Here is a 25649-nt window from a genome sequence, read left to right as displayed (position 1 = left end):
TTGTGTTGTGTTAAAGCCTGAGCTTTATGCTCTCGTTACTAAAATAATAATAAATGATTGTAATCATTTCAGCAGAATTGTGCGATTGCTAAAGTCTAAAAAATGTCTGTTTTTGCCACAGCATTTTAAAAAAATCTTTGTTGCCGTTTTTTCTGTAAATCTAATTGAAAATGGTGTGAAACACCAATTCATCGATTCTCCTTTCAAGCTAGTGAAAAGTTATATGTAAACTTTTTACCTTTCTAGCCGTAGTCATGATCCATGCACTGAAATTTTTAAAAAGATTGTGAGCTTGTCCGAACATTGTGGAGTTTGATTGATTTTTTTGCTTTAATTTCTGTGATCTCAAAATTGCAAAAATCTGTAGGAATTATTATATGAATTATCAACAAATTAACAGTTTTTCAGATTTTTTATAAACATATTGGAATAATTTTTTTTAAGGTACATTGTGAATATTTACCACTTTGCAATATGAAAAATGTTTGTCCTCCTCTCATTTATTTATTTATTTATTTTTTCTTTCCCCTGAAAGGTCATCCACCAGCAGGAAAGTCAAGTGCTTCATTAAAACCCCATCGGATTAGCGAGAAGCCGGTCTACCTGATGGTGGAGGTCTGCAGAGTGTCCGGATCCTCAGTGTTTTGGCGAGTGTGCCAGCTGCGAAGGCAATTATCCTTCCGTGACTTCCGTACACTCGTCCGTGGGTGATATCAATTTTGCATCAGAAGGCTCGTAGCTTTTCAGACACAGAGTAATCATTTGTTTAGGGATTTCGCCCTCAGCAGCAGCCGTATGATTACTTTTGTCTGGCTGTGCCAGAGAAATATGCTGTTATATACCGCTGCCCCAAGGACGAGGCAGTCTGGGGTTTATACCCGGCATGGCTTTTTAGATCAACGCTGTCTCAGAAGCCTCTGTGATGAGCAGCTTTGTTTTAATACCTTACTGTTCCTAAAGCAACGGCTCGTTCACACGCTTTCTGTGCATTGTTAATGTTTTATTTATGGAAGGAGTCTCCAGTTTCAGCACTTTGTAACAGCTGTAACTTTAACCAGACCTGACGTCTTCATGACAAAGGATTTTACTTTTTTTTTTTTTTCCCAATTGCTCAAACAATTATTAACTTTTAAGAAAGAAATTGAAAAAAGAGGGAAATGAGAACTTCGATTCAATTCAGGTCAAATTTATTTGTATAGCTCAACAGTTTAACAGTGGACATTGTCTCAAAGCAGCTTTACAGAACATAAGAAATATTGGAAAAAGTACAAAATGGGTACCAATTATAGAAAGATTCTCACAAAGATTCAAGATTAATATTAGACTTGTATTTACATGTGTTTGTATTGATCATGCCTGACGTGACTGTGGTTTCTGTTGCAAGGAAAAACTCCCTTATATGGAAGAGGAAGACTCCTTGAAAGGCTCAAAAGCGATCCTCATCATCATTTGGGAGAACTGATTATTATTTTTTTTTTTCACAAGACAAACGTTAAAAGTAGCAATAAATGCATGACGTGCCTGTTTATTAAATAAAACTATTCTAACTATTCAAACATCTGATTGTATATTGAAGATGGGAATATTGGAGAATTTCCAGTCTTTAATATGTTTAAAAAAAACAGGAATATATTTAAATCACTTACAAGCAATCTAATCTGGTGTAGTAATAGAAAATTTGTTCCACATCATCTTATTTCCTATAACAGCCCAACACAAAGGCTTATTATTCCTTACATAATGGACTTACAACTCACTGGTGAGCAGTGGTGGGGTGCCAAAACTTTACAGTATGATGAACATATGGCAGAAAGATAGATATATATATAGAGGATGACAAAGGTTTAGATTTTACGTTAGTATATAAAGGTCTTGGTTTAAATTTGTATATTTTTATATCTAATAAAACATTATGAATTGTTAAGCTTGTGAGGCAGGGGGCGGGGCTTAAAGTTAGCATATTCATTCATGTAAATCAGGTCAGATGTCTCCATATTTCTGACTCAGAGGGGATGAAAATTCCCAGAAGTGTAAAAAATTCTTCCTGTAACACGTTCAGCATTCTAACTTTCATGCCGTCGTGTCCTGAAAAGTTCAGTAACTGACAATGACACAGGTGATGGCGAATGACGACCTGCAGCGCACTCGCTGTTTCTGCCTGACAGCCGACATTCAGCAGGAGCGTTTCTCCTCAGGTACTTCGTCCACCTGCTTCACTGCACTGAATAAATAAATCGCTGATGGAGCTGGAGAAGTTGGCTTTAAATATCAACACTCGTGTCCTGTTCACTAGCAGGATGTCGCGTTCGATTTCATGACAGTCTGCATAGGAAATTCAGTACAATGACAAATGGATCAAAATGGATTTGTTTTAATAGACAGGGAGAGTATTTCTGATACTTTTGCACATATCTCAATCAGCAATAAAGCTATAGCATCAGGGCAAGTTCAGTAAATACTTTTTCTTTCTTTCTTTTCTTTCTTTCTTTCATAAGGGGACAATGTACATTAATTACATTACAATAATGTAAAAGAATACCAGAGTTAGCACAAGTGCTAATTTTCATCGGCAGTCCTCCTGCCAGATGTGAAAAAATTATAAAATCACAAAGAAAAACTAGATTTGTAAAGTTTGTCACGACAAACTTTGATGTTGGCTTTGACAAAGCAAGTATTCGCAAAGGCCTGTGTTTTTTGGAGGTGAGTGGCATAAGGATCAGTGTTACGTTTGGAGGCAAGTGGACAGAAAGCTAGGGTGCCAAAACATTTGGAGGCAAGTGGAGACGAGCATGTGATGTCATCAGAATATCCGTGAGGGAGGTCCCCTTATTGTTCTGAGTGATTTGATATGTCACATGTCCATGTTGTAAAAAGTTTTTTTGATTTTGCATATTTTGGGGGCGGGGCTGTGGCACAACCGAAAGGCCAGTCGGTACACCAATTTAAACCTTTGTTCAGAGTCTCACCCTAAAGGAGCTGGTTGAGTTTGGTGTAGATAGTTCAACAGCTTGCCGAGTTATAAACCTCCAAATTTTATAATGGGAGTCTATGGGGAAAAAAGGCCACTTTGAGACCCGGTACCGTAAGTACCGGAACTAGGATCGCTTAGAAAAGTAATAGCAACAAACTTCAGACCAGGGTCTACAACATATCCAAATTGGTTCATGTGGCCCGAAAGCCCTAGGAGGAGTTACTCCTGATAATTTTTTATCTAAGCTTAAATAGGAAAACAGAATGTTGGCTTCTACAAAGCGACATAATTACATACAACACATTATAGTTAGCAAATACAATTCATGTAAAATAATTATAAATATATCAATTCTCATATTCTTATACTCTGAATGTCTTATTCAACACTTTTTTTTGTTTTTTTTTCCCCTGACTCAGGCACCCAAGTTCGGAGCACAGCCCTGAACCCAAGTGCAAATTTTTCTCATACGTCTATTAACAGAACAATTCTTTGCTTCCTCGCCTTTCGTCTGTAAACACAACCTGAGCAAAAGCACAAAAACAGAAACACTTTACAACCATCAAAATTTAAAGAACCGTGTCAGAAGAAAAAAAGAGAGAAAGGGGGAACAAAGCTGCGATTATTTGTTATTATATGCAGAGAAGGCACGTCCTTGAGGGCGCTATTGAGCGACTGAATAATTCATGTTGCAGGAGTTATTTTTTTCTTTTTTTTAAAGCTGTCATGGATTCTAATGTTTTTTCAGAATGCAAAGCAGAGCCTGCGGGTAAAATGTGTTATTTAACTTTTTTATCTTTTAGGTCTCCTGGACCTTCATGAGTGCCAACAAAGGCTTGGCAAGCAGAGACTCACTTAACCACGTTGACACAATTTTATAAAGTAAAAATAATTCACCTAATCCTGACCTAAATGGATGCCAGTCATGGTAATAACAAAGAGTCGGTTTGGGATTTATGACTTCTTAAAGTGAGTCAAATCCACTCATTTGACTCAGCAAAAAGAGTTGACTCTTTCAGCTTCCGAAGAGCGCTTTGGTTAAGTTAGGGTTTTTTGTTTTGTTTTTGTTTTAATGCAAATTTAGCAATATTATGAGCTGTGACTATGTTAACATCTATAAAGTCACTTTCATTCATATTATAACTGTGTTGTGGTGATTGTATTATCGGACATGATATTATTATTCTATTCAATTAATTATTCAATTTTGGGGGGAAGTGGTTAAGGCTCTGGGTTGTTGATCGGAGGGTCAGGGTTCAAGCAGGGGTTCCACTGCTGGGCCCTTGAGCAAGGCCCCCAACCCTCCCTGCTCCAGGGGAGCTGTATCATAGCTGCTCCTGCACTCTGACCCCAATCTCCTCATTTGGGGTATGTGAAGAAAAGAATTCCACTGTGCTGTAATGTATATGTGGCGATAATAAAGGCTTTTATGCCCCCCCATTATTCATGATGCATATAGATTAATCTAGCATACCTTTTGTAAATAAGAATTGCTCTAAGTGGCTTGCTTGGATAAATGAAAGGTCAAACAAAAACAAAGCAAAATAAACCGGAATAGGATACTCCAAAAATTAAACTGTTTTCACTAATAAATAAATAAGTAGACAGTCTTGAGTGCATCATTGCCTCTGAAACCTTAACGTCAATGCTTTACCTTTGACTGTTACAAAGCGGCAGCACCAGAGACTCCTTCCATCACCGTCAGATCTGAAGTTATAGAAAACAAGCATATTTGAGGCATCCTTTCAGTTGCCGTCCGTCTCCTAGACATTTATTATTTTCTGTATTTTGTCTGGAACCTGTATTGTGTATTTCAAATAGTCATTTCGGTATAAACATGAATGCAAGGCCGTTATCTGTTAAACACCAGCTTATTAACATGACAGTTATTATTTGTGAATATATTATTTATATATCAGCAACTGAAGAAGACCTTTTCAGGGTAAGCCCAACATTTCAATGTAATTATGAGAATTAACTATAATAAGTGTAATAACACTGAAAGCCAGCTGTCTATTACTGTACATCACTATTATGAGCAATCAAAGGTGTGTTGCACAGAGACCTTGTTAAAAAAAAGAGAAGGACTTTACTCCAAGCTAAAAAGAATAATTTTTGTATTACACTCAAATTACATGGACCCAGTCCTTAAGGCAAGAAAAGGTCTACAAAAATTAGTCACTGGCTGCTTCTCTCTAAATACAAGAGACACGTAGTTATAGGTGAAGGATTTTAGCAGCTGTTTGTCACTCGGTTCTATGACACAACTTTTTTTCGAGATGTAAATCAAGCACATGTTGAGGGCCTCATGAATTTGATTACGGAGGGAATTCTGGCAAGGAGATGGAGAGACTAAACTGTTCAGCAGATTCTCTTGATCATAGAGCAACAAAGCAGATGTTATAGCAGCTGGAGTTGGTGAAGAGAGTAGCAGGTTATCCAAAAAAAACCTCAGTCAGTCATTTCCCAATACTCACTTCCAGAATACACTCAATTACCATTTAGACCACTGGCTATTTCTAGATTTCTGAATATCCAGACAGACTTCAGACTCCAGACAAAATCAGAAGTTCCAAAGACTAGACTCCCTGTTAGACTCTAGAATATCTCCAATACCTGACATCCTCAATACTCAGTTAGTCTCTGTGACCGGCTCAATACCAGGTCAGACTCTGTGACCAGCTCAATACTCAGTCAGTCTATGTGACATCTCCACTACTCGGACAGACATCCTCAATACCCAATCTAGACTGTGTGATATCCTCCATACCCAATCCAGACCCTGTGACATCCTGAGTACTCAGTCAGTCTCCGTGACATCCTCAATACTCTGCCAGACTCTGTGACATCTCCAATACCCAGACAAACACTATGACATCCTCAATACCCAATCAGACTCTGTGTCAGCCTCAGTAGCAAGACAGAATCTGTGACATCTTCAATACCAGGTCAGACTCTGTGACATTCCCAATTCCCAAACAAACTGTGATATCCTCAATAACCAATCCAGACACTGTGACATCTTTAATATCTAAGCAGACTCTATGACATCCTCAATACTCAGCCAGACTTTGTGACATCCTTAATACCCAATCCAGACTCTGTGACATCCTCAATATCCAAACATACTCTATGGCATCCTCGATACCCAGCCAGACTTTGTGACATCCTTAACACCCAACCCAGACTCTGTGACATCTGCAATCCCCATACAGACACTATGACATCCTCAATACCCAAACAGACTCTTTGACATCCTCAATACCCAATCAGACTCTGTGATATCCTCAATCCCCATACAGACTCTGTGATATCCTCAATACCCAAACAGATTATGTGACATCCTCAACATCCAATCTAGACTGTGTGATATCCTCAATACCCAATCCAGACCCTGTGACATCCTGAGCACTCTGCCAGACTCTGTGACATCTCCGATACCCAGACAAACACTGACATCCTTAACACCCAACCCAGACTCTGTGACATCTGCAATCCCCATACAGACTCTGTGACATCCTCAATACCCAAACGGATTATGTGACATCCTCAATATCCAATCTAGACTGTGTGACCCTCAATCCTCAATACTCTGCCAGACTCTGTGACATCTCCGATACCCAGACAAACACTATGACATCCTCAATACCCAAACAGACTCTGTGATATTTTTAATACCCAAATGGATTCTGTGAGATACTCAATACCCAATCCAGAATCTGTCAGCCTCAGTAGCAAGACAAAATCTGTGACATCCTTAACACCAAACCCAGACTCTGTGACATCTGCAATCCCCATACAGACTCTGTGACATCCTCAATACCCAAACAGACTCTGTGACATCTTTAAATCCCAAAAGGCATCTCTGATATCCAGTGAGACCCTGTAACATCTCCAATAACCAGTAGAGTCTAAAATCTCTTCAATATTTAGACAAACTATATAATCATTAATAAGATAAGATATATCTTTATTCGTCCCACAACGGGGAACTTTATCTGTTACAACAGCAAAGAGAAAGAAATGCAAATATATTAAAAAAAAAAAGTCATAATAAAATATACAGTATATACACAACACAATGTATAAATACAAAGAAGAAAAAAGAGACCACGAGTAAGTAGTTACACTAACAGACATATTGTACACAGGTAATATTGCATGTTTTTTTTTATTCTGTTTTTTAAAATTCTGTTATTGCACATGTTTAAAAATACTTTGTTATTGTTATTATTGCAGTTAAACAGTAATCCAGTGTGTAATTATGGTGACTGGTTCACTGGGAGCAGCTTTGATTGTACGGTCTAATAGCAGCAGGGAGAAAAGAGCTTCTGTATCGCTCCTTCAGTCACTTAGGATGTTACAGTCTGTCACCGAAGGAGCTGCTCAGAGATGAAACCGTTTCATACAGGGGGTGAGAGTCGTTCTCCGTTCTCATGATGATAGTTTTGCTACCATCTTCCTTTCTCCCACCTCCTGTACAGTGTCCAGAGGAATCCCCAGGACTGAGCTGGCCTTCCCGATCAGCTTGTCCAGTCTCTTCCTTTCTGCATTAGAGATGCTAATGCACCAGTATACCACACCATAGAATAAGGCTGAGGCCACCACAGAGTCAAAAAAGGTCTTCAGTAGCTCTCCCTGCACTCCAAAAGACCTAAGTCTCCTCAGCAGAAAGAGTCTGCTCTGCCCTTTGTTATAGATTGCCACAGTATTGACTTTCCAGTCCAGTTTGCTGTTCAGATGAACACCCAGGTATTTTCAGGAGTCCACTCTCACAATGTCCTTCCACTGAATGATCACTGGGGGTAATGAAGTTTGTTTGTGCCTACGGAAATCCACCACCAGTTCCTTGGTTTTCCCCACATTTAACTGGAGGCAGCTCCGTTGGCACAAAGTCCACAAAGTTCTGGATCAGTCCTCTGTACTGTACTCCATGGCAGAGTCATCAGAGAACTTCTGTAGGTGACAGGTTGCTGAGCTGAACATGAAGTCTGCAGTGTAGACAGTGATGAGGAACGGGGACAGAACCGTTCCCTGCGGGGCTCCAGTGTTGCAGACAACCATGTCAGACTCACAGTCACGAGTCCTCATATACTGTGGTCAGTCTGTGATTTAGTCCAATATCCAGCAGACAGATGATGGTCCACTCCCATATACACCATCTTATCCCTCAGGAGCACAGGTTGGATGGTATTAAAAGCACTAGAGAAGTCAAAAGCCATGACTCTCACTGTGCTCCCAGCCTTTTCCAGGTGCGAAATAGCCCAGTTTAGGAGAAAGATGACAGCATCTTCCTGTCTTCCACTCCAATGCCAGGTTGGTAGTAGGGATGGGCGTTTTCCGCAAATATCACATTTGAATATTTGAGCTCACAAAAAACGAATATTCGAATATTCATTTATTTAAATTGAGTTTAATGAGACAGACGTTATTTTTAAGTAACATTTATTGTTTCCGTCATTTTTGAACAAGCTTATACACAATAAACTTAAACATTATGCTACATCCTGTTTTGTAGCTGAAAACCTTTAACAATGTGTGCAAACAAACAAAAAAGTACAGAGCAAAAGCAAAAAAAAGTAAACAAAAAAAAAAAACGTAAATAAAGCGCCTGCAGCAATTAGGCTATTGTACAGAACGTAGCCTAGGCTATATTTAACTTTGAAACTTTTAAACTGTCAGCAAATCTTTTTTGCTTTCTTTCTATTGTTTTACATGTTCTTGTTAAGGAACACAAGCATGTCAACATGATCGAGGGGAAGTCGGCTCCTTAGTCTGTTAACAATAAGGCCGGCTGCGGAGAAAACACGCTCTGACGGCACAGAAGTTCCCGTGACACACAAGTAACGGTGTGCTAAGCGACTAAGTTTTGTGAAGCGCTTCGTGTTTTCGTTCCACCACTGAATCGGATCCTCATCTGGTGGAATACATGGCTCCAGCAAGAACTGTTCCCACTCGTCTCGGCTGGATTCTCTGTAATCATCGCCGAAGAACTGGCTCAGCCTTTTCCGACGAGCGGGCATTGCCGCATCCTCTCCATCGTTGGTGGCGGCGGCTGCACCCGCGCCACTCGCATCAAGGAAAATGCTCTGATAATGTTCAAAAATAAATATAGCGAAATTCGAATATCATTTTTATTTATCGAATACTTACAGCAGACCGAATATTCGAATGTTCGACTATCCATGCACACCCCTAGTTGGTAGGCAAACTGAAGTGGATCTATTGATGCACTCGCCAGAGGTCGGAGATGAGTGAACACCAGCCACTCCAATGTCTTCATCAGATGCGAGGTTAGTGCTACTGGTCGGTAGTCCCCAAAGCCTTTTGGGTGCGTGGTACAGGCACCATGCAGGATGTTTTCCATAGCTGTGGCACCTTGCCCAGCTTCAGGCTCAGGTCAAACATGTACAGCAATATGCCGCACAGCTGGTCTGCACAGGTCTTAAGGAGCCTGGAGCTGATGCCGTCTGGACCCGCAGCCTTCCTCACCTTGATCTTCCTGAGCTCCATTCTCACCTGGGCTTCTGTAAGGGGCAGTGTGTATTGGTTGGATTTGGGGCTGGAGGGAATTGGCGGGGAGGGGGGGGGTTTGGTGTGTTGTGTGTAGGCTGTGAGCTGATAGCGGTGCAGAGAGAGGTGGGGCTGGAGCAGCTTACTGTGGAAGCAGAGAAGGGGGGTTGCAGCAGAGGGGACTGTATGGGGGCAGGGGAGAGTGGCTGATCAAATCTGTTAAAGAATAAATTTAGATATTTCACCCACTTCTGGTCACACTCAGCCTGAGAACTGGACTCCTTATGACCCGTGATGGTTGTGAGCCCCTTCCACACACCACTGACGTTGTTCTGCTGCAGCTGATCCTCCATCATCCTCCTGTAGCATGCTTTTCCTTCCCTGATCTTCTTTTTCAGTTCTCTCTGAACAGTTTTCAGTTCTTCCTTGTTTCCCAATTTAAAAACCCTCTTCTTCTCTTTAAGGAGAGTCTTTATATCAGGGTTAATACCCAATCAGTCTCTATATTATCTCCAATACACCAAAGGATTCTTTGACATCTTCAATATCCATTGAGACTCTGATCTACTCAAAAATCACAGACTCTATATACCGCTTGTAGTGATCAACACAACCACTGAGCACCTACTGTACAAAACTCTGGAATACATGAAATACCTCGTATACTTCTGACAGAAGGTATACTCTCTTAAGAAGACTTATTCTTTAGTTTCGAGCCAGTCCTGAGAAATTCACCAATTAGTTCTAGATTATCTCTAAAATATTGTCAGAAGTATTAAAATGTTATTCAGATATTAGTTTTTCTAGGTCTTACTTTCATTCATTCGTTCATTTTCTACCGCTTATCCGAACTTCTCGGGTCACGGGGAGCCTGTGCCTATCTCAGGCGTCATCGGGCATCGAGGCAGGATACACCCTGGACGGAGTGCCAACCCATCACAGGACACACACACACTCTCTCATTCACTCACGCAATCACACACTACGGACAATTTTCCAGAGATTCCAATCAACCTACCATGCATGTCTTTGGACCGGGGGAGGAAACCGGAGTACCCGGAGGAAACCCCCGAGGCACGGGGAGAACATGCAAACTCCACACACACAAGGCGGAGGCAGGAAATCGAACCCCCAACCCTGAAGGTGTGAGGCGAACATGCTAACCACTAAGCCACCGTGCCCCCCTAGGCCTTACTTTAAGTTTTGAATTAGAAGAACACATAAGAACATGGCTATGAATATTGAACAATTCCTCAGATTTTCATTTCCTTCTTTACTCTGTCAGATTACAAAAAAAAAAATTCTAATACCTAGCAAAATCGAAGAATAGCTCAAATAATGTAACATTTAAACTCTAACAGAACAGTAGGAATGTCTATTGTGGAGACTTTGTGATATTTGCTGAAGACTAGGTTATTAGTGTAGATCCCTTCAATTTTCCAACAGCAGGTAGCTGTTTCTATATTATTTAATATAGATTTAAATATAGATTTATAGATATAATATAGATTTTTAAATACTTATTAATATTTCAGATGCTTCACATAAACGGATAGAAAATGCATGTCATGGTTGATATGTCCATATTATTTTCTATAAGGACACGTTTATTTAACATGTAGGGAAGGAGTCTCCAGTTTCAGTGCTTAGAAAAAAAGTCTTATGTCTTATTATGTCTTATGCCTTTTGTCTTATTAACTTCGATATCAAACTCATTTCATAGTTCCACTGCACCGAATGTTACACATGACAATTAAAAGAAATGTGTAATGGTTGAAGAAATTGTTCTGGAATAAAGGAATACAAATACGTGACCTGCTCTTAAATGAAAAGAAGAAATCTCCTGGATGTTGAGTACCTCTGCAGTGACCTAGCTCACGGTGACCAAGTCTATAAAGTCTACGAAACCCAATCCAATTTCAGGACCTCAACCAACAGATGTCAGAGCTCCCACTTCACCTAACAGATGTTGCAGCAACTTAAAGTAATGCAAAGCCTGGCACCCAGCCTTCAACAGTCTCTATAAAGCCTGCACCACCTAATAAAACTATAATATCTGTAGCTTCAAAAGGCCATTGTATAATATCATTAGTCTGGAGATACCATCTAACGGTGCAGATACAATCACATCTAAGTCAATCTCAGATCAGATGAACATGCTATCAGATGCAAGGCTAGGAACATTCCCCGGTGATATATCGATGAATTAAAGCCAACGAGTTAAACAGGATTTGCAAGTACTATGCCCTTGTCCTGACATTAATTAACACTTGAATGACTTGCTTCTTATCTAATTCACTACAAGAGGACACTGATTCCCAAATGCCATGCCAAGAACTTAATAAGAGAAGAACAAATGACGTCTGGTTCTGCCTTTTGAGATCCTTCGACGTCTATTAGTCCGTTAGTTAGAAGGCAAATATCCACTTTAGTCTATTCCTCAAACAGAATACATGTCTTTGAACCATCTAAACGCACGTCCAAGTTCTCTGCATTTGAACTGAACTGAGTAGGATGTCAGGTTCTAAGCAATGCCAACAGCAGGGGATATTACTGAAGAAGAACACAAGCTTCAGGCATCTCTTTGGGTTTGAACACCCCAAGACGCAAGATGCTTCTAAGCAGGCTTTTCAGAGATTATTAGCCAAATAAATCAAGTTCTGTCTCGGACAATTCATTAAACACTAACTAATTTTGATGCAGTGCCTGAAGGTTCTACATTTCCCTGCGAGCTAAAGGAACTCATTAGCACACACAAATATTAAAAGGCCTGAGAGTCAGCGAGACTGAAATCTTAATCACTGTGTATATAGCTGTTTTTGGCAATTAGCTGCTAGTAGATAGATATTTCACACTGGCATTATTGGTTTATCATGAGCAGTAATGGGTTTATAACATTCAAGCTTGGAGTTGTGAACTTGTGTAACCTGAGACTGAGCAAATGGGAAAAGATGTAAGACATATTGAACAACTGATCACTCATATAAATGATAGCACATATAATGAGTATGAATATTAAAAGAGGGAGAGAGTGAGATGGCTGTGTTTTGTACATAATAGCATCTGAACTAGATTTATTTATATTACATACTTGTATTCAAAGGGATTGAGATGTTCATTATATTTGCAGATATGTTCTTTCCAAAAGAGCGTATAAGTGACCTTGACCCAAAAAAAATTCTGTTCAGAGCATTCATTTAGATCATAATGAGTGTCTATTTTAAGGGATGGTTGAAATTGGAATGTTGTGTGGATCTGAGTCAGAGACTGATCAAAGACTACATACACACTCACACTCAATATATTCATTCATTCATTCATTCATTCATGGTGTTCATTATTTGTGAATCTTTAGTAAGCACTTTCTTACTTCTCAGTCTCAGAGCTGAGCCAGAGTTTGCCCCAGGAACACTGGGCAGGAAGTAGGAATTCTTCTTGGAAAAATAGCAGTCTATACGCAGGCTCCATAATAAGCTTTATGATGATGATGATGATGATGATGATTACTAATTTGCTTCAGACATGTCAGCTTTTATAGTAGATAGTAATAGCCTTTATTTTAAGCAATTTATTTTTTCTTTCTGGCCAACTTTAAGATGATGATTAGGATATTTATTTCAGTTTGGTTTGTTTTATGGCACTAATAACCAACAAGGTCATGGGTTTGATCTATTCCCAAGCCAGTTTGTCAGCCAATGGTGGCTCGGTGGTTAGGGCTCTTGTTACTGATCAGAAGGTTGAGGATTCGAGCTGCATGTCTTGTGCCCTTATCTAAGGTCCTTAACTTTCTGACCTTTCTGCTCTGTCACTGTATGTGAGAAACTGGGAAGAAGAATTTTGCTGTTCTGTAATGTATAGTGTATGTGAAAAATGAAAGCTGTATTTTATTATTATTATTATTATTATTATTATTATTATTATTATTATTATTATTATTATTATTATTATTGCTTTACAAATCCAGGGCATCTGAGCAAGTGTTTGCGCGGTGCGGTGCGTGAGCATCATCTTCAAGTACTATCCATCACCGCGCCGTTCACGAGCAGCGGGAGCGCGCATCCTCCTAACACACACACACACACACACACACACACACACACACACACACACACACACACACACACACACACACACACACACACACACACACACACCACCTCCTCCTCCTCCTCCTCCCCTTTCCCGAAGCGCATTTGCACTTTTTCCTCTCCGCGTCGGGCACAGCGCAGCGCAGCGCAGTCAGAGACTGAAGAACAGAGCAGAGAGAAGAGGAGGACGACGCGAGTAGAAAAAGAGGAATCAGGCAGAATTCGGGCGCATTGTCGGAAACCTTTAACTCGGTTCGGTTCGGTTCAGTACAAAGATGAGTTGCATTTGGATACCCGCAGTTTGGATCCTGGCGTTTTTCGCGCTTCTCGCATTTCAAGGTAGGCAATAAAAGCCGGATGTCTTCATCATCTGAGTGTGTGTGTGTGAGTGAGTGAGTGAGTGAGTGAGTGTCAACTCCTGTTTTGATAGAATAGTTGAGTGGAGCAAATCTTGATATGCACATAATCGCCCTACAAGCACTGTATATTGCAGAAATTTTCTACCTCATGCTCAATTATTATTATTTCCTTTATAACAAATTATATATGTGATCAATTTTAATATATATAATACAAGGTGATGCACTAGCTGTCAGTAAATCGTAATTATCCTGCCTAGTGTCAGAGATTTATATAAAACCTCCTGATGTCATTTGCTGAATAGGTGAAGACCCCCATGTGGGTGGGATGTGGAGGAGGTAGAGGGAGTGGAGAGATATATAGACAGATGGACTGCTCAAGTCAAGCCACTTGCTGGTACAATATATAAGCTTCTAGTTTATATAAAAGAATTATCCTCCACAAATGATGTAGATTTCCTGCAACATGTGTGACAACTTTCGGGAACACTGCAGAACACTTCTGGCTTTGACTTTCTGGCTTTCCATCTCTACCATGAGAAACCTCATGGATGTTATAGAGTCCACCCAGGCAATATGCACCGTCACGCATCCTTAACGTGTGTTTATAATGCAAATTATGTCTGTCATATTTGAAGAAGAGTTCAAATGTTCTGAGTTTAGATGTTCTCAGAAGGTCTTGGCATCATGCGTTATAGCTGGCATGAGGCATTAAGCTGGATGAAGAGGTCTAACTGTGGTTTGGATAAATTTGAAAGAATCGTTGTTGGAAGCTTGCCAGTTTAGTTTTTTTTACACAACAGCTTGTTTCAAATCTCCAGTGTTCTTTAACTCCTCAAACATCTGGCTGGAGTTGAAATGCCAAGTAAAAAAGGTTCTAGCCCACTAGATCTTCAAATCCAACAAATTCCAAATCGTTATGAGCTTTTGCACATTTTGATTAAGTTAAATCTGGAATTGGAATCTGGAAAATCTGGCTTTGGAACCTGGATTTAGCTTTGGGATTTGGAATTTCAGTGGTCAGTTCTCCTGCAACTTTTAATCCCTTTCAGCTGGAACATCGTTACTGCACTGAGAGTGACTCATTCACGTTTCACTCTGTGCTGACATGAATCCCTATCACGTGCATTCCTTGGCGATTGTGAACTAGAGACAGTATTACTGCAAGGTTTCATCATAACCACTCATTGGCGGTTTTTACGTATTAGCATTGTTAATCGGTGTCATGCCGCATTTGTGATTCTAAAACATGGTAGGGTTCTTTTTCCCCTAGTTTCAAGCACTAATTAGCAAACCCAATGCTAATCCGAATGTCCTTGTCGAAGTTAGTCAGTCCTTAAAGCCCTAATTAGAAGCTGAGATCAGCTCCGGGGTCCATTTCCACTATCGGCACTAGATTTCCAAACCTGAAAAGCATACAGAGTATAAAATAAAACAAATACAACATTTTAATACATGATGTTTGTCCTAATTTACAGCATTAACCTATGTTCCATCTAAGGCTTTAATGACATGTCCTGGTTTTGATCACTCATGTTCATTGAATTGTGCTTGATTGTATACTGCAGTCATTAACTCTGTTTGGTTTTGCGGCCTCATCTCTCACTGGGGCTAAGGCAGGATTTATAAAAAGGACAAATACCATATATGTAAGGAATATAGACAATGATTTGGAAAATGAATGGAGTTATCTAGGGTCACTGTCTTGTTCCCGTCCTTTTCTTCTCTGTGTGCTCATATTTTATGTGCAGTATCGGCAATTGCTAGTAGGGGTCTCTCTTGCACTGTAGTGTCAGGATAAAAAAAAAACGGTATACACAAACAGAGCCGTCTAGGGTTTCCCATCTCAGCTCTCAGTGGTCTGCATGATCAGCGTCCTTTCTCTTTCTTTGTTGATAGGTTTACTCATAGTGCTTTTGCATAACCAGTCATAAAATACGAATAGTAGAGCAGATAGCTTGTTTTTAGCCTCTCTACTGTATCCGGGTAACACATCAAATAAAATATTGAAAATGTTCGAATCCATTTATTGATCCACTGCAATCTATCAGTCAATCAATTAAGCAATCAGTCGAGTCCAGCAGTCAGATTAATGAATTAATTAATATATTTATTATCAGAAACTACTCATGATGACATTCGGTCTCTCTCCTTTCCTTTCATCTCCGCTAATTATAAATCTCCCCATAGATTACATTACAACACAATGCTCATTTGTTAAATGAATTGGCTGAGGCAGGGCAAGATTGTGTTATATATGTCCACTATTCATTTCTCTACAGAGAAGGCTGGCTGCCACCGAGCCTGTTAAGTAGCTCCGCAGGCTCAATTCATCACTATCAAGCCAGGCGTGAGATTCAAGAGAGAATGAAAAGGAGGGAGGGAGGGAGGGAGGGAGGAAGGCAGACGTAAAAAAGAAAGAGACAAAATATCTGTGGAACTGTGAGAGTTGTTTTGCCTTAGCTCATCCACTTTGGGGAATCCTGGGCACCATCTTATATGACGTTTTGATACTTTATTGGCCCAAGGGAAGCTTGTTGGACAAGCCGTCTGAAGTGGCCGTCTGCATTGTCAAAACGACTTGGCTTCTTGACCAGAATTTGCCCAGAAAGCATTTCAGTCGGATACAAGTTCCTCATCCATATTAAGTAATGCAATTTCCTCTCCACATCCATCACTTCCATTGCTGGCACCTTATGTGATGTGTTTGATCGGTTTTCCTCAGCCAAGCCAGAACAAGTATGAAGATTAAAAATAGTCTCAGAATACTGGAGAGGTGAGGCCTCAATATATGCACTGGACTGCATGTACTGAACATTGGACTTGAAGCACACTATACACTCTGTTTCCACGATGCATCTGTACGTTTTGTAGTATAGGAGAAGTTCTGTGGTGCCATATTTTCATGTTTAATTCTGACGTATGTCCAGGTAGGTAGGTAGGTACAGTAGGTAGGGTCAGTGGTTGCTCAAATGGTTAAGGCTAGGTTGTTAATAAGAAGGTCAGTCAGGTAAGTCTGACACTAGCTGCCACTGTTGGGCTCTTTACCCTCTCTACTCTGGGGCTGTTGTATTATGTCTGACCCCAGCTTTCCCCTGTTTTTGCAAAGAGAAGAATTTTACAAGGGGGGGGGGGGTCACGGTGGCTTAGTGATTAGCACGTTCGCCTCACACCTCCAGGGTTGGGGGTTCGATTCCCGCCTCCGCCTTGTGTGTGTGGAGTTTGCATGTTCTCCCCGTGCCTCGGGGGTTTCCTCTGGGTACTCCGGTTTCCTCCCCCGATCCAAAGACATGCATGGTAGGTTGATTGGCATCTCTGGAAAATTGTCTGTAGTGCGTGAGTGAATGAGAGTGTGTGTGTGTGCCCTGCGATGGGTTGGCACTCCATCCAGGGTGTATCTTGCCTTGATGCCCGATGACGCCTGAGATAGTTACAGGCTCCCCGTGAACCCGAGAAGTTCGGATAAGCGGTAGAACATGAATGAATGAATGTCTGAATGAATATATGTGACAAGTAAAGACTAACAAAGGCTTCTTCTAAAAAGTGTCTTGTTAAGGTAAAGTATAATTTAGGACTGCAGACATGGTATCCATCCTTTGTTAAAGATTCTAGCCAGGGCGGCCCTTTGGCGAGCAATTCTTGGCTCGGTTACAGCCAGTCAAATAAAGTACAAATTATAGATTCCATAGCAATATTTTAACTCTGATCACTGTGCTGCAACGCTAAGTACGACCAAGTGGGGAAATGCACGAGCAATACAATGCGCATGAAAAAAAAAAAAAGATTCCATTAAAGATAAAGTTTAATTAGCCTTAAAATGAAGTGGTTGATTAGTATACACCACATTTGCAAATGAATTCCTGATAGTCCCAGAGTTCCTTTGGGGAAGCCGAGTCATTATGTGGGATCTTCAATGCATTTTCTAGCACAGCTTCAAGTAGTGCTCTCAAAATCAGAGAAAGAATGTTTAGGTAGCTTCTTCTAGTTTTCCATTTCATGTAGCTTGCTCAAAATATTCCCAAATCAGTACTTCTCATCATTGTACCAGCAGGTTCATTCCTGTATACTGGATGATAAAGATGTGGTTGTTTAAATCGGTTCCTTTATATAACCTGCTGGCTGGGAGACATCTATAATTCTGTGTACTGTATAATATAACTAGGCCATCATGTGCTAGCTAAACACTTGAGCCATTTCTGTCTTCACTCTAATACCAAAGAATGAGAAGTGTTTGTGTTTGTGTATATGTGTGTGTCCCCATGTTCTTGGCTCTCACTGCAGTGGGTTTCCTGTGGTGCCTCCATAATGTGTGAAAGCAAAGCAGCAGCGAGTGCTGAGAAACAGAGCTAGGTGGGTGGGCGATCAGACCACTTGAATAGATGTGAGGAGTCTATACTGTACTGTATGTAGCAGTTATAAAACAGAGAACAGAGATTGCTTACGGTACAGATTATACCAAAACAGTAGCACACTTGTCAAAAGATTGTTTTAAATTAAATCAGACAATACAAATTCCTTAATACTGAGACTAGATCAGACTGGTTAGTATTTATTCTGAAAGTGGATCAGGCTGTTTTCTTTAAACATGGACTGGAACACAATGGTTCACACAGTCCTATTAAGACTGAGATTAAATAAGATTAGATTAGATTAGATTAGATTAGGATATAGAGTTATCTTTAAATTCTTACCGAATCAGATTGGAAGCTGTGAGATTGGGTAAAAATGTTTAATACTGTTCTTATCTTGAGATTGGAGCATGCCGGTTAATATAGTTCTCTTCAAACTGAGATTGGATCAGACTGGTTATTATATTTGTCTTTAGCCTGAGATTGGATTAGACCTGTTAATACAATTCTCTTTAAATCTTAGATTGAATCAGACTGCTTAATATATTTATCTTTAGCCCTGAGATTGGATCAGACCAGTTAATATATACTCTTTAGCCCTGAGATTGGATCAGACTAGTTAATATAGTTCTTTTTAGCCCTGAGATTGGATCAAACTGGTTAATATAAGCCACATACGTCAGCGATATACTCCTCCCAAATGGAAGTACGTCACTCGCAAGTGACTCACGACTCATGCACCGTGCCAGAAACAAATAAATATAAATGCTGTTATTTGTAGCCTAACCGTCATAAAAGGTTTTTCCGTTTTCTTTTTGATTGCATTCTGAAAACCGCATACACCAAAATAAGGTCCATTTTAATTACCCCGGTAAGGAGGTAAAATATATTTGCATTTTGGGCGGGAATAGAAAGATCGGATCGATATCCGATTCGCCGAGACGCATTTATGTGGCCTAATGTAAATGGAAGAGTTTTAACAAATCAGATAGCTATCGGATCAGAGACAACACACGAAGTGACCAGGTGTAAAAAGGCCTTTAACCTGAGACTGGATCAGACATGTTATCAATAGTCAGGTGATAAAAATGGTTTGTAAGAATGTAGAGCCAATTCTAGCCTATTTTATTAATCAAAATGTCTTCTTTAGTAGTAGGTAAATGGAAGTTTTGTAAGGACTGATCAATATTTACAGCTCTACAGCATTTCCATACAGTACAGCAAGTTCTGTGAACATTTGCTAGGCATCTCTGTAACATCTGAAACCACCCTCACAGCTCTTTTCATCGCTAGTGTTTAGGGAGGTACAAGAGATATAAAAAGTCTACAAAAATGAAACCAAGATAAATCATGCCAGAAATTTTTCCACACTCACTGTGGTAGAAAAAAATTACAAGGTAGAAAAAGTGAGTGCAAACCATTCAGACGCTCACTCTCACTCACTCATTTTCTACCACTTATCCGAACTTCTCGGGTCACGGGGAGCCTGTGCCTATCTCAGATGTCATCGGGCATCGAGGCAGGATACACCCTGGACGGAGTGCCAACCCGTCGCAGGGCACACACACACTCTCATTCACTCACACACTCACACACTACGGACAATTTTCCAGAGATGCCAATCAACCTACCATGCATGTCTTTGGACCGGGGGAGGAAACCGGAGTACCCGGAGGAAACCCCCGAGGCACGGGGAGAACATGCAAACTCCACACACACAAGGCGGAGGCGGAAATCGAACCCCCAACCTTGAAGGTGTGGGGCGAACATGCTAACCACTAAGCCACCGTTCCCCCCCCTTCAGAAGCTTTTTAGCAAAAATAAATAAATAATTAAAAAAGCTACCTTAACCTGGTTGCATAAGTTTGCACACCCTGTTATTATTGCAAATCACATTCAATCTCATGTTCAAAAATGAAATATCATACATCAATAAAATGACACCAATTATACCCCAAGTAAAGATCAGCTTTTTCTGTAGGATTTTCTTCACATATTTTCGGTTTTATACGACCGCTGAAGCCAAGGTCCGCAAACAGCTAATAAAGCACGCAGGGTATCGCAATTGTTGAAAGGTTTCCATCAGGAGAGGTGTATAACAGAATTTCAACATTATAGGAGCTGCAGGAATATCTGACAAGTACTGATTACTCTCTGCATGTGATAAAAATCTCTCATATTTTTCACATGTCTAGGTTAAGGGGTAGGTTGGCTAGACATAAGCCCTTTCTCACAAAAATACATCCGTGCTAAACTAAATCACTGCAAACAATGTGGCAAAATGTGTTATGGTCTGAGGAAACCAACACTATGATCAGGTTACATTGAGGGTGGAAAAATGACGACATTGTTTATCTTGGTTTCACTTTTTGTGTTTCTTAGCACCAATGTAGGAGGTGTGGTGTCTTGTGTCATTTCCGGTGAAGGAGGTGTGGCCTTTGTGTCGATCAGTAACAGTGAAGAAGGTATGGCCAATGTGCGTCAGTTCCATTGAAGGAGGTGTGGCCTATGTGTGTTAGTACCAGCAAAGTAGGTCTGGCCAATCTGTGCCAGTACCAATGAAGGAGGTGTGGCCTATGTGTGCCAGCACCAATGAAGGAGGTGTGGCCTATGTGTGTCAGTTCCAGTGAAGGAGGTGTGGCCAATGTGTGTCAGGTCCAGTGAAGGAGGTGTGGCCTATATGTGTATGTCCTAGTGAAGTAGGTGTGGCCAATATATGCCTGCACTAATGGAGGAGGTGTGGCGTATGTGTGTCAGTTCCAGGAGGTGTGGCCTATGTGTATGTCCTAGTGAAGTAGGTGTGGCCAATATATGCCTGCACTAATGGAGGAGGTGTGGCGTATGTGTGTCAGTTCCAGTGAAGGAGGTGTGGCCTATGTGTTTGTCCTAGTGAAGTAGGTGTGGCCAATGGGTGCCAGCACCAATGAAGGTGGTGTGGCCTATGTTTGTCAGCTCCAGTGAAAGAGGTGTGGCCTATGTGTGTCAGTTCCAGTGAAGGAGGTGTGGCCTATGTGTTTGTCCTAGTGAAGTAGGTGTGGCCAATGGGAGCCAGCACCATTGAAGGTGGTGTGGCCTATGTGTGTCAGTTCCTGTGAAAGAGGTGTGGCCTATGTGTGTCAGTTCCAGCAAAGCAGGTGTGGCCTATTTGTGTCAGTTTCAGCGAAGGAGGTGTGGCCTATATGTGTATATCCTAGTGAAGTAGGTGTGGCCAATGTGTGCCAGCATCAGTGAAGGAGGTGTGGCTTAGAACATTCCCCACATCAAGCATTTCAACTAAAAATAATGAAAAGAAACAAAAGGTTCAGATCCCGTCTGTGATGACCATGTGGTAAGCTTAGTCACTGTAATTCAGCCACGGTTCATTTTCATTACCTCTCATTTGCCCTTCCGTGCCTTCACATTCTGGCTGACTGTTTGACAAACATGACCGTGAACCCTCCAAGCCCCGTGTGTGTCCATATGTGTGTGTGCGTGTGTGCGTCTCCTGTTTCCGACCTCTTTACAGAGCGAGCTGTCAGACTTTTTCTTGACTCTCAATCCCAATAGACTAGCTGTCATCACTGTCATTTCCTCAGGTCCAGTAGGAAAAAAAAATGGAGACAGGAACAGCAACATTTAAGAAGGATCGATCGATAAAGCTAAAAGAGATACAGTAGAAACAAGCTGGACCTAAAAGACACCACTCATTCGAATATTTCATCCGAATAGATTTGTCTACAAGAGGCGCTGCACTTTTTTTTCTTTTACCTTTATTGATTTTCTTCTGTTTCTCTATTGATCAGCCTGTGATTAAAGAGTTGATGATATGCAGGATGGGTTCTAGCCCCATTGTTCTGCCAGACTCAGTGTTGTTGATTTAAAGGAAATGGTTCAGGCACTTTCACAACACTACCTTTAGATGAATGTGTGATTATGTGAATAACATGTAATCATGTGTGGAAAAAGATGCGAAGGTGTAATTTACTGTGTCGTGCTCTGAAATTCATCAGAAGTCAAATAACCATATTTGAAGGAATCATGAGAAATTCTATAATTCTCTGAAAGGAAAGAAAAAAAATACACAAAAAAATGGGTCACGTGGGGAAGAAAAAAAAGCAAAAAAAAACAAACAAAAAAACACATTGAAAATGTGAAAAATATTGAAATAGAAACATATGTAGAAAAATCATTTGAAAATGAATAAATAATTAATGAATCAATTCACCGTTAAGGAATCATTTAAATAAATCGCTATAAAGAATACGTGCACATTCGAGAAAGTTTTACGTGAAATACGAATTGAGATAAATTGCATATGAAAATAAAACCACGCTAAATCTGGAATATTAAACTGGAAATAAATGAATCGCTTATTTTTAAAACATCACGTTGTACATAAGAACGCATGACTTCAAATGTGATCATCTCTAGCACGTAATAAAAAAAAGAAGAAGCTTTTTTACTTTTACGAGCGATTCATCAAATCGCTCTTCAGCTACAGCAGAACGGATGTTGAGAGTTAATGTTGTTTTTACCCTCTCTGTGTTCTTGTGAACGAGAGATTTATTCCTTACTGCACTTAGGCAAATTGCTCCCTCCATCTGCAGACTCATTTGGCAAAAAAAAAAAAAAAACTTCCTGCTGTTCGGAGTTTAAAAGGAACGCGTTTGAAAACAAAGTCTGTTTCAACACATTTATCAATTTCTTCAAACGGAACGCTTAGAAAACACTAGCTTGGTATCACAACGCTACAGCGCTAACGTTGCTAAAGGCTGATGAGTTCTTGTGACCACCAAGTAGATTTTTATTTTTTTACAACTATTTGTCTTGTTTTATTAAAACTCATGTTTAAACCTTATTTCATATTAAGATACATATCTGCGTTTAACAGAACTGAGGACAGAAACTATTTTTCTCAACTACAACACGAATGAACACGAAATACGACGTGTTTAATAAATAAAAAAAACCTTCTGACGGTAGGAAAATTTAAACACAGCCAAGAACTGTCGGAAAAATCTCTCGCCCTTATCAGCCTTAGCCAACATAATTCAAAACTGGATTAAAGTTAGGATAAACAATTCATGGATAAAACCATCACAGGATAAAACAAATAAAAAAAAAAGAAAGAAAAATTTGGGAAAAAATTTATAAAAATAAATAGAAATGAGAATTGTAACAGGCAAAACGTATGTACAGTTAACCAACAGTGTAAATACCCCATGATTCACACTGTTTACTGACTCTGACTCAGGGCAAAATTGATTCTTTTGATTCGTTTGCTACCGAGTTTGGTTTAGATAGATATAAAAATAGGACTGGAAGTGTCTTCATATTAAACTCATTTACTCATTTGTCAGAAGAAAGAATTGCTTAACAATTGATTAGATAATGATAGAAATAAATAGTCTAAAACATGTCACACTTATCGTTTAATTTTTCTTTTTGATTGGCTCCAAATCTCCAGAACTCACTGCATTTCATCAGGTCTACAGCTCTGTCCTTTGGCTCATTTTGTTGAAGCTCTTTTTTTTTTTTTTTTAAACCAAAAAAAAGCTGTACAAAAGATCCGGTATACATGATTCACTCGCTGCAGTGAATCGATTCTGAGTCGAATCACTCTCTCACAAGACTTCACTTCTGAAGTGGATCGAAGCTACCTCACTGTATGTGATTTCTGCCTATAAAGCAGATTTTGTCTTTTTGTTCATCTTATTTTCTCCATTTTTATACAAAGAACGACTGAACCATTTTTTTTTTAAAAAACTCAAATCCCGAGTAAAAGAGTTACAGAGTGTCAGAGCAAGTGCTCTGAAAAAAGTAGTGCATTTAAATCATGCCTACTGAATTATTAATTGTCTTTGGCTGTGTTTGTGTATTTTTAATCTCTTTTTTTCTGCATTCCAGCACACTGAGATTGCATTTGTATGCAGATTCTTCTTACAACATACCTTTAAAAAAAAAATAAAAACTAAATAAAAAAAATAAAAAATCACGAAGACCAAGCAGCCATCATATCTCAAAGAACAAAATATTTGACAAAATAGAATCAGCCAGGGTTTGGTTATGCTTTGAACATAAATCTATTATAAAAATAATAGAAAGTTAGAAAATAAAAAGCTCAACGTGATGCTACCGTCACCATGCTTCACAGATTTTACGTGTATCTGTAAGCATCAGGACTCATTTAGTGTTTTCACTAATGCTTATGTGATCACAGCATACTGTAACCCCATCATCCCACAAGGGGATGAGGAGCACCCTCCAGGGTCGGGTTTCGATTCCCGCCTCCGCCTTGTGTGTGTGGAGTTTGCATGTTCTCCCCGTGCCTCTGGGGTTTCCTCCCCCGGTCCAAAGACATGCATGGTAGGTTGTTTGGCATCTCTGGAAAATTGTCCGTAGTGTGTGTGTGCGAGTGAATGAGTGTCTGTGTGCCCTGCGATGGGTTGGCACTCCGTCCAGGGTGTATCCTGCCTCGATGCCCGATGACGCCTGAGATAGGCACAGGCTCCCCGTGACCCGAGAAGTTCGGATAAGAGGTAGAAGATGAGTGAGTGAGTGACAAGTAGCATCACAAAGAATCAAAAATGGCAAAAAGATAAAAAACAAAGAAAGAAAATGAACTCTTGTAACCATTACAGCCATCAGGGTTAGCAATTCTATCTAATAGTAGTTGCTGCTCTGCAAATAAGTGCACACTGAAATGACAAATCAAACCAAACAAAAAACCCCGTTCAATCTGCACTCCACAGCAAGGGTAAATAACCCGACATTAACAGAGTACACCACATATATAAGGTAAAGGAAACCCCACGGTCCAAGATAGACGAAACAAACAAAACAAATAACCAAACAACACACTCTCCAAAATAAATCACTTTGCCACTTCAAAATCCCAGACCCAATTCAACATTTAAAGTCATTTCTCAAGCAACCATTAATAAGCCATCAATGCTTTCAATACAAGTAAACGGCAATCATGCATCATCTGTAAAAAGACAAAGAAAATACAAACTGATGATTGCCATATACCATATTTAACGACCTTAAAACACTTAAAAGAATTACACATTAAAACACAAATTACTATATAAAAAGCTTAAAACCAAATCTTATCGGTTCTTCGTCTACTATAACAGCCTTGAAAAAACCAAACAGCTTTTCGTAGCACAAAGAGGAAGTGGCCAAGTTTGACTTCCTTTTATACTCTCTTGACTCCTGGGATTTGTAGTCCACCCAATTTCACACATACACCTTCTACCCCATTACGATACTATATTGATTTTTCAGGCAATTACTTGTATTTTTTGAGATTGCTTCCGTGGACTAATCCCCTTTTGTGGTTAGTAGTGAGTTCTGTAAGAGATATTGTGCAATTTTATACAAAGCA

General features: G+C 39.9%; 1 protein-coding gene and 1 long non-coding RNA gene across 2 annotated transcripts in view; both read left to right on the top strand.

Annotated features, from left to right (window-relative positions):
* LOC125145920 overlaps positions 1-704 on the top strand; it is a 2747-nt gene extending 2043 nt beyond the window's left edge. Inside the window, exon 2 of the long non-coding RNA XR_007144391.1 lies at positions 536-704. This is a non-coding gene — a long non-coding RNA (uncharacterized LOC125145920). The remainder of the gene's footprint in view (positions 1-535) is intronic.
* Positions 705-13677: 12973 nt separating this feature from the next.
* The window catches only part of LOC113637867 (limbic system associated membrane protein), a 648067-nt gene continuing 636095 nt past the window's right edge, over positions 13678-25649 (top strand). The window contains exon 1 of the mRNA XM_027138783.2: positions 13678-13911. Coding sequence (XP_026994584.1) covers positions 13848-13911 — 64 coding nt within the window. The 5' untranslated portion in view covers positions 13678-13847. The remainder of the gene's footprint in view (positions 13912-25649) is intronic.

This window comes from Tachysurus fulvidraco, chromosome 11 (genome assembly GCF_022655615.1).
Source record: "Tachysurus fulvidraco isolate hzauxx_2018 chromosome 11, HZAU_PFXX_2.0, whole genome shotgun sequence".
Classification (NCBI taxonomy): Eukaryota; Metazoa; Chordata; class Actinopteri; order Siluriformes; family Bagridae; genus Tachysurus; species Tachysurus fulvidraco.
The sequence above is the reverse complement of the archived record's forward strand: the minus strand, read 5'-3'. Positions and strand labels throughout refer to the sequence as shown.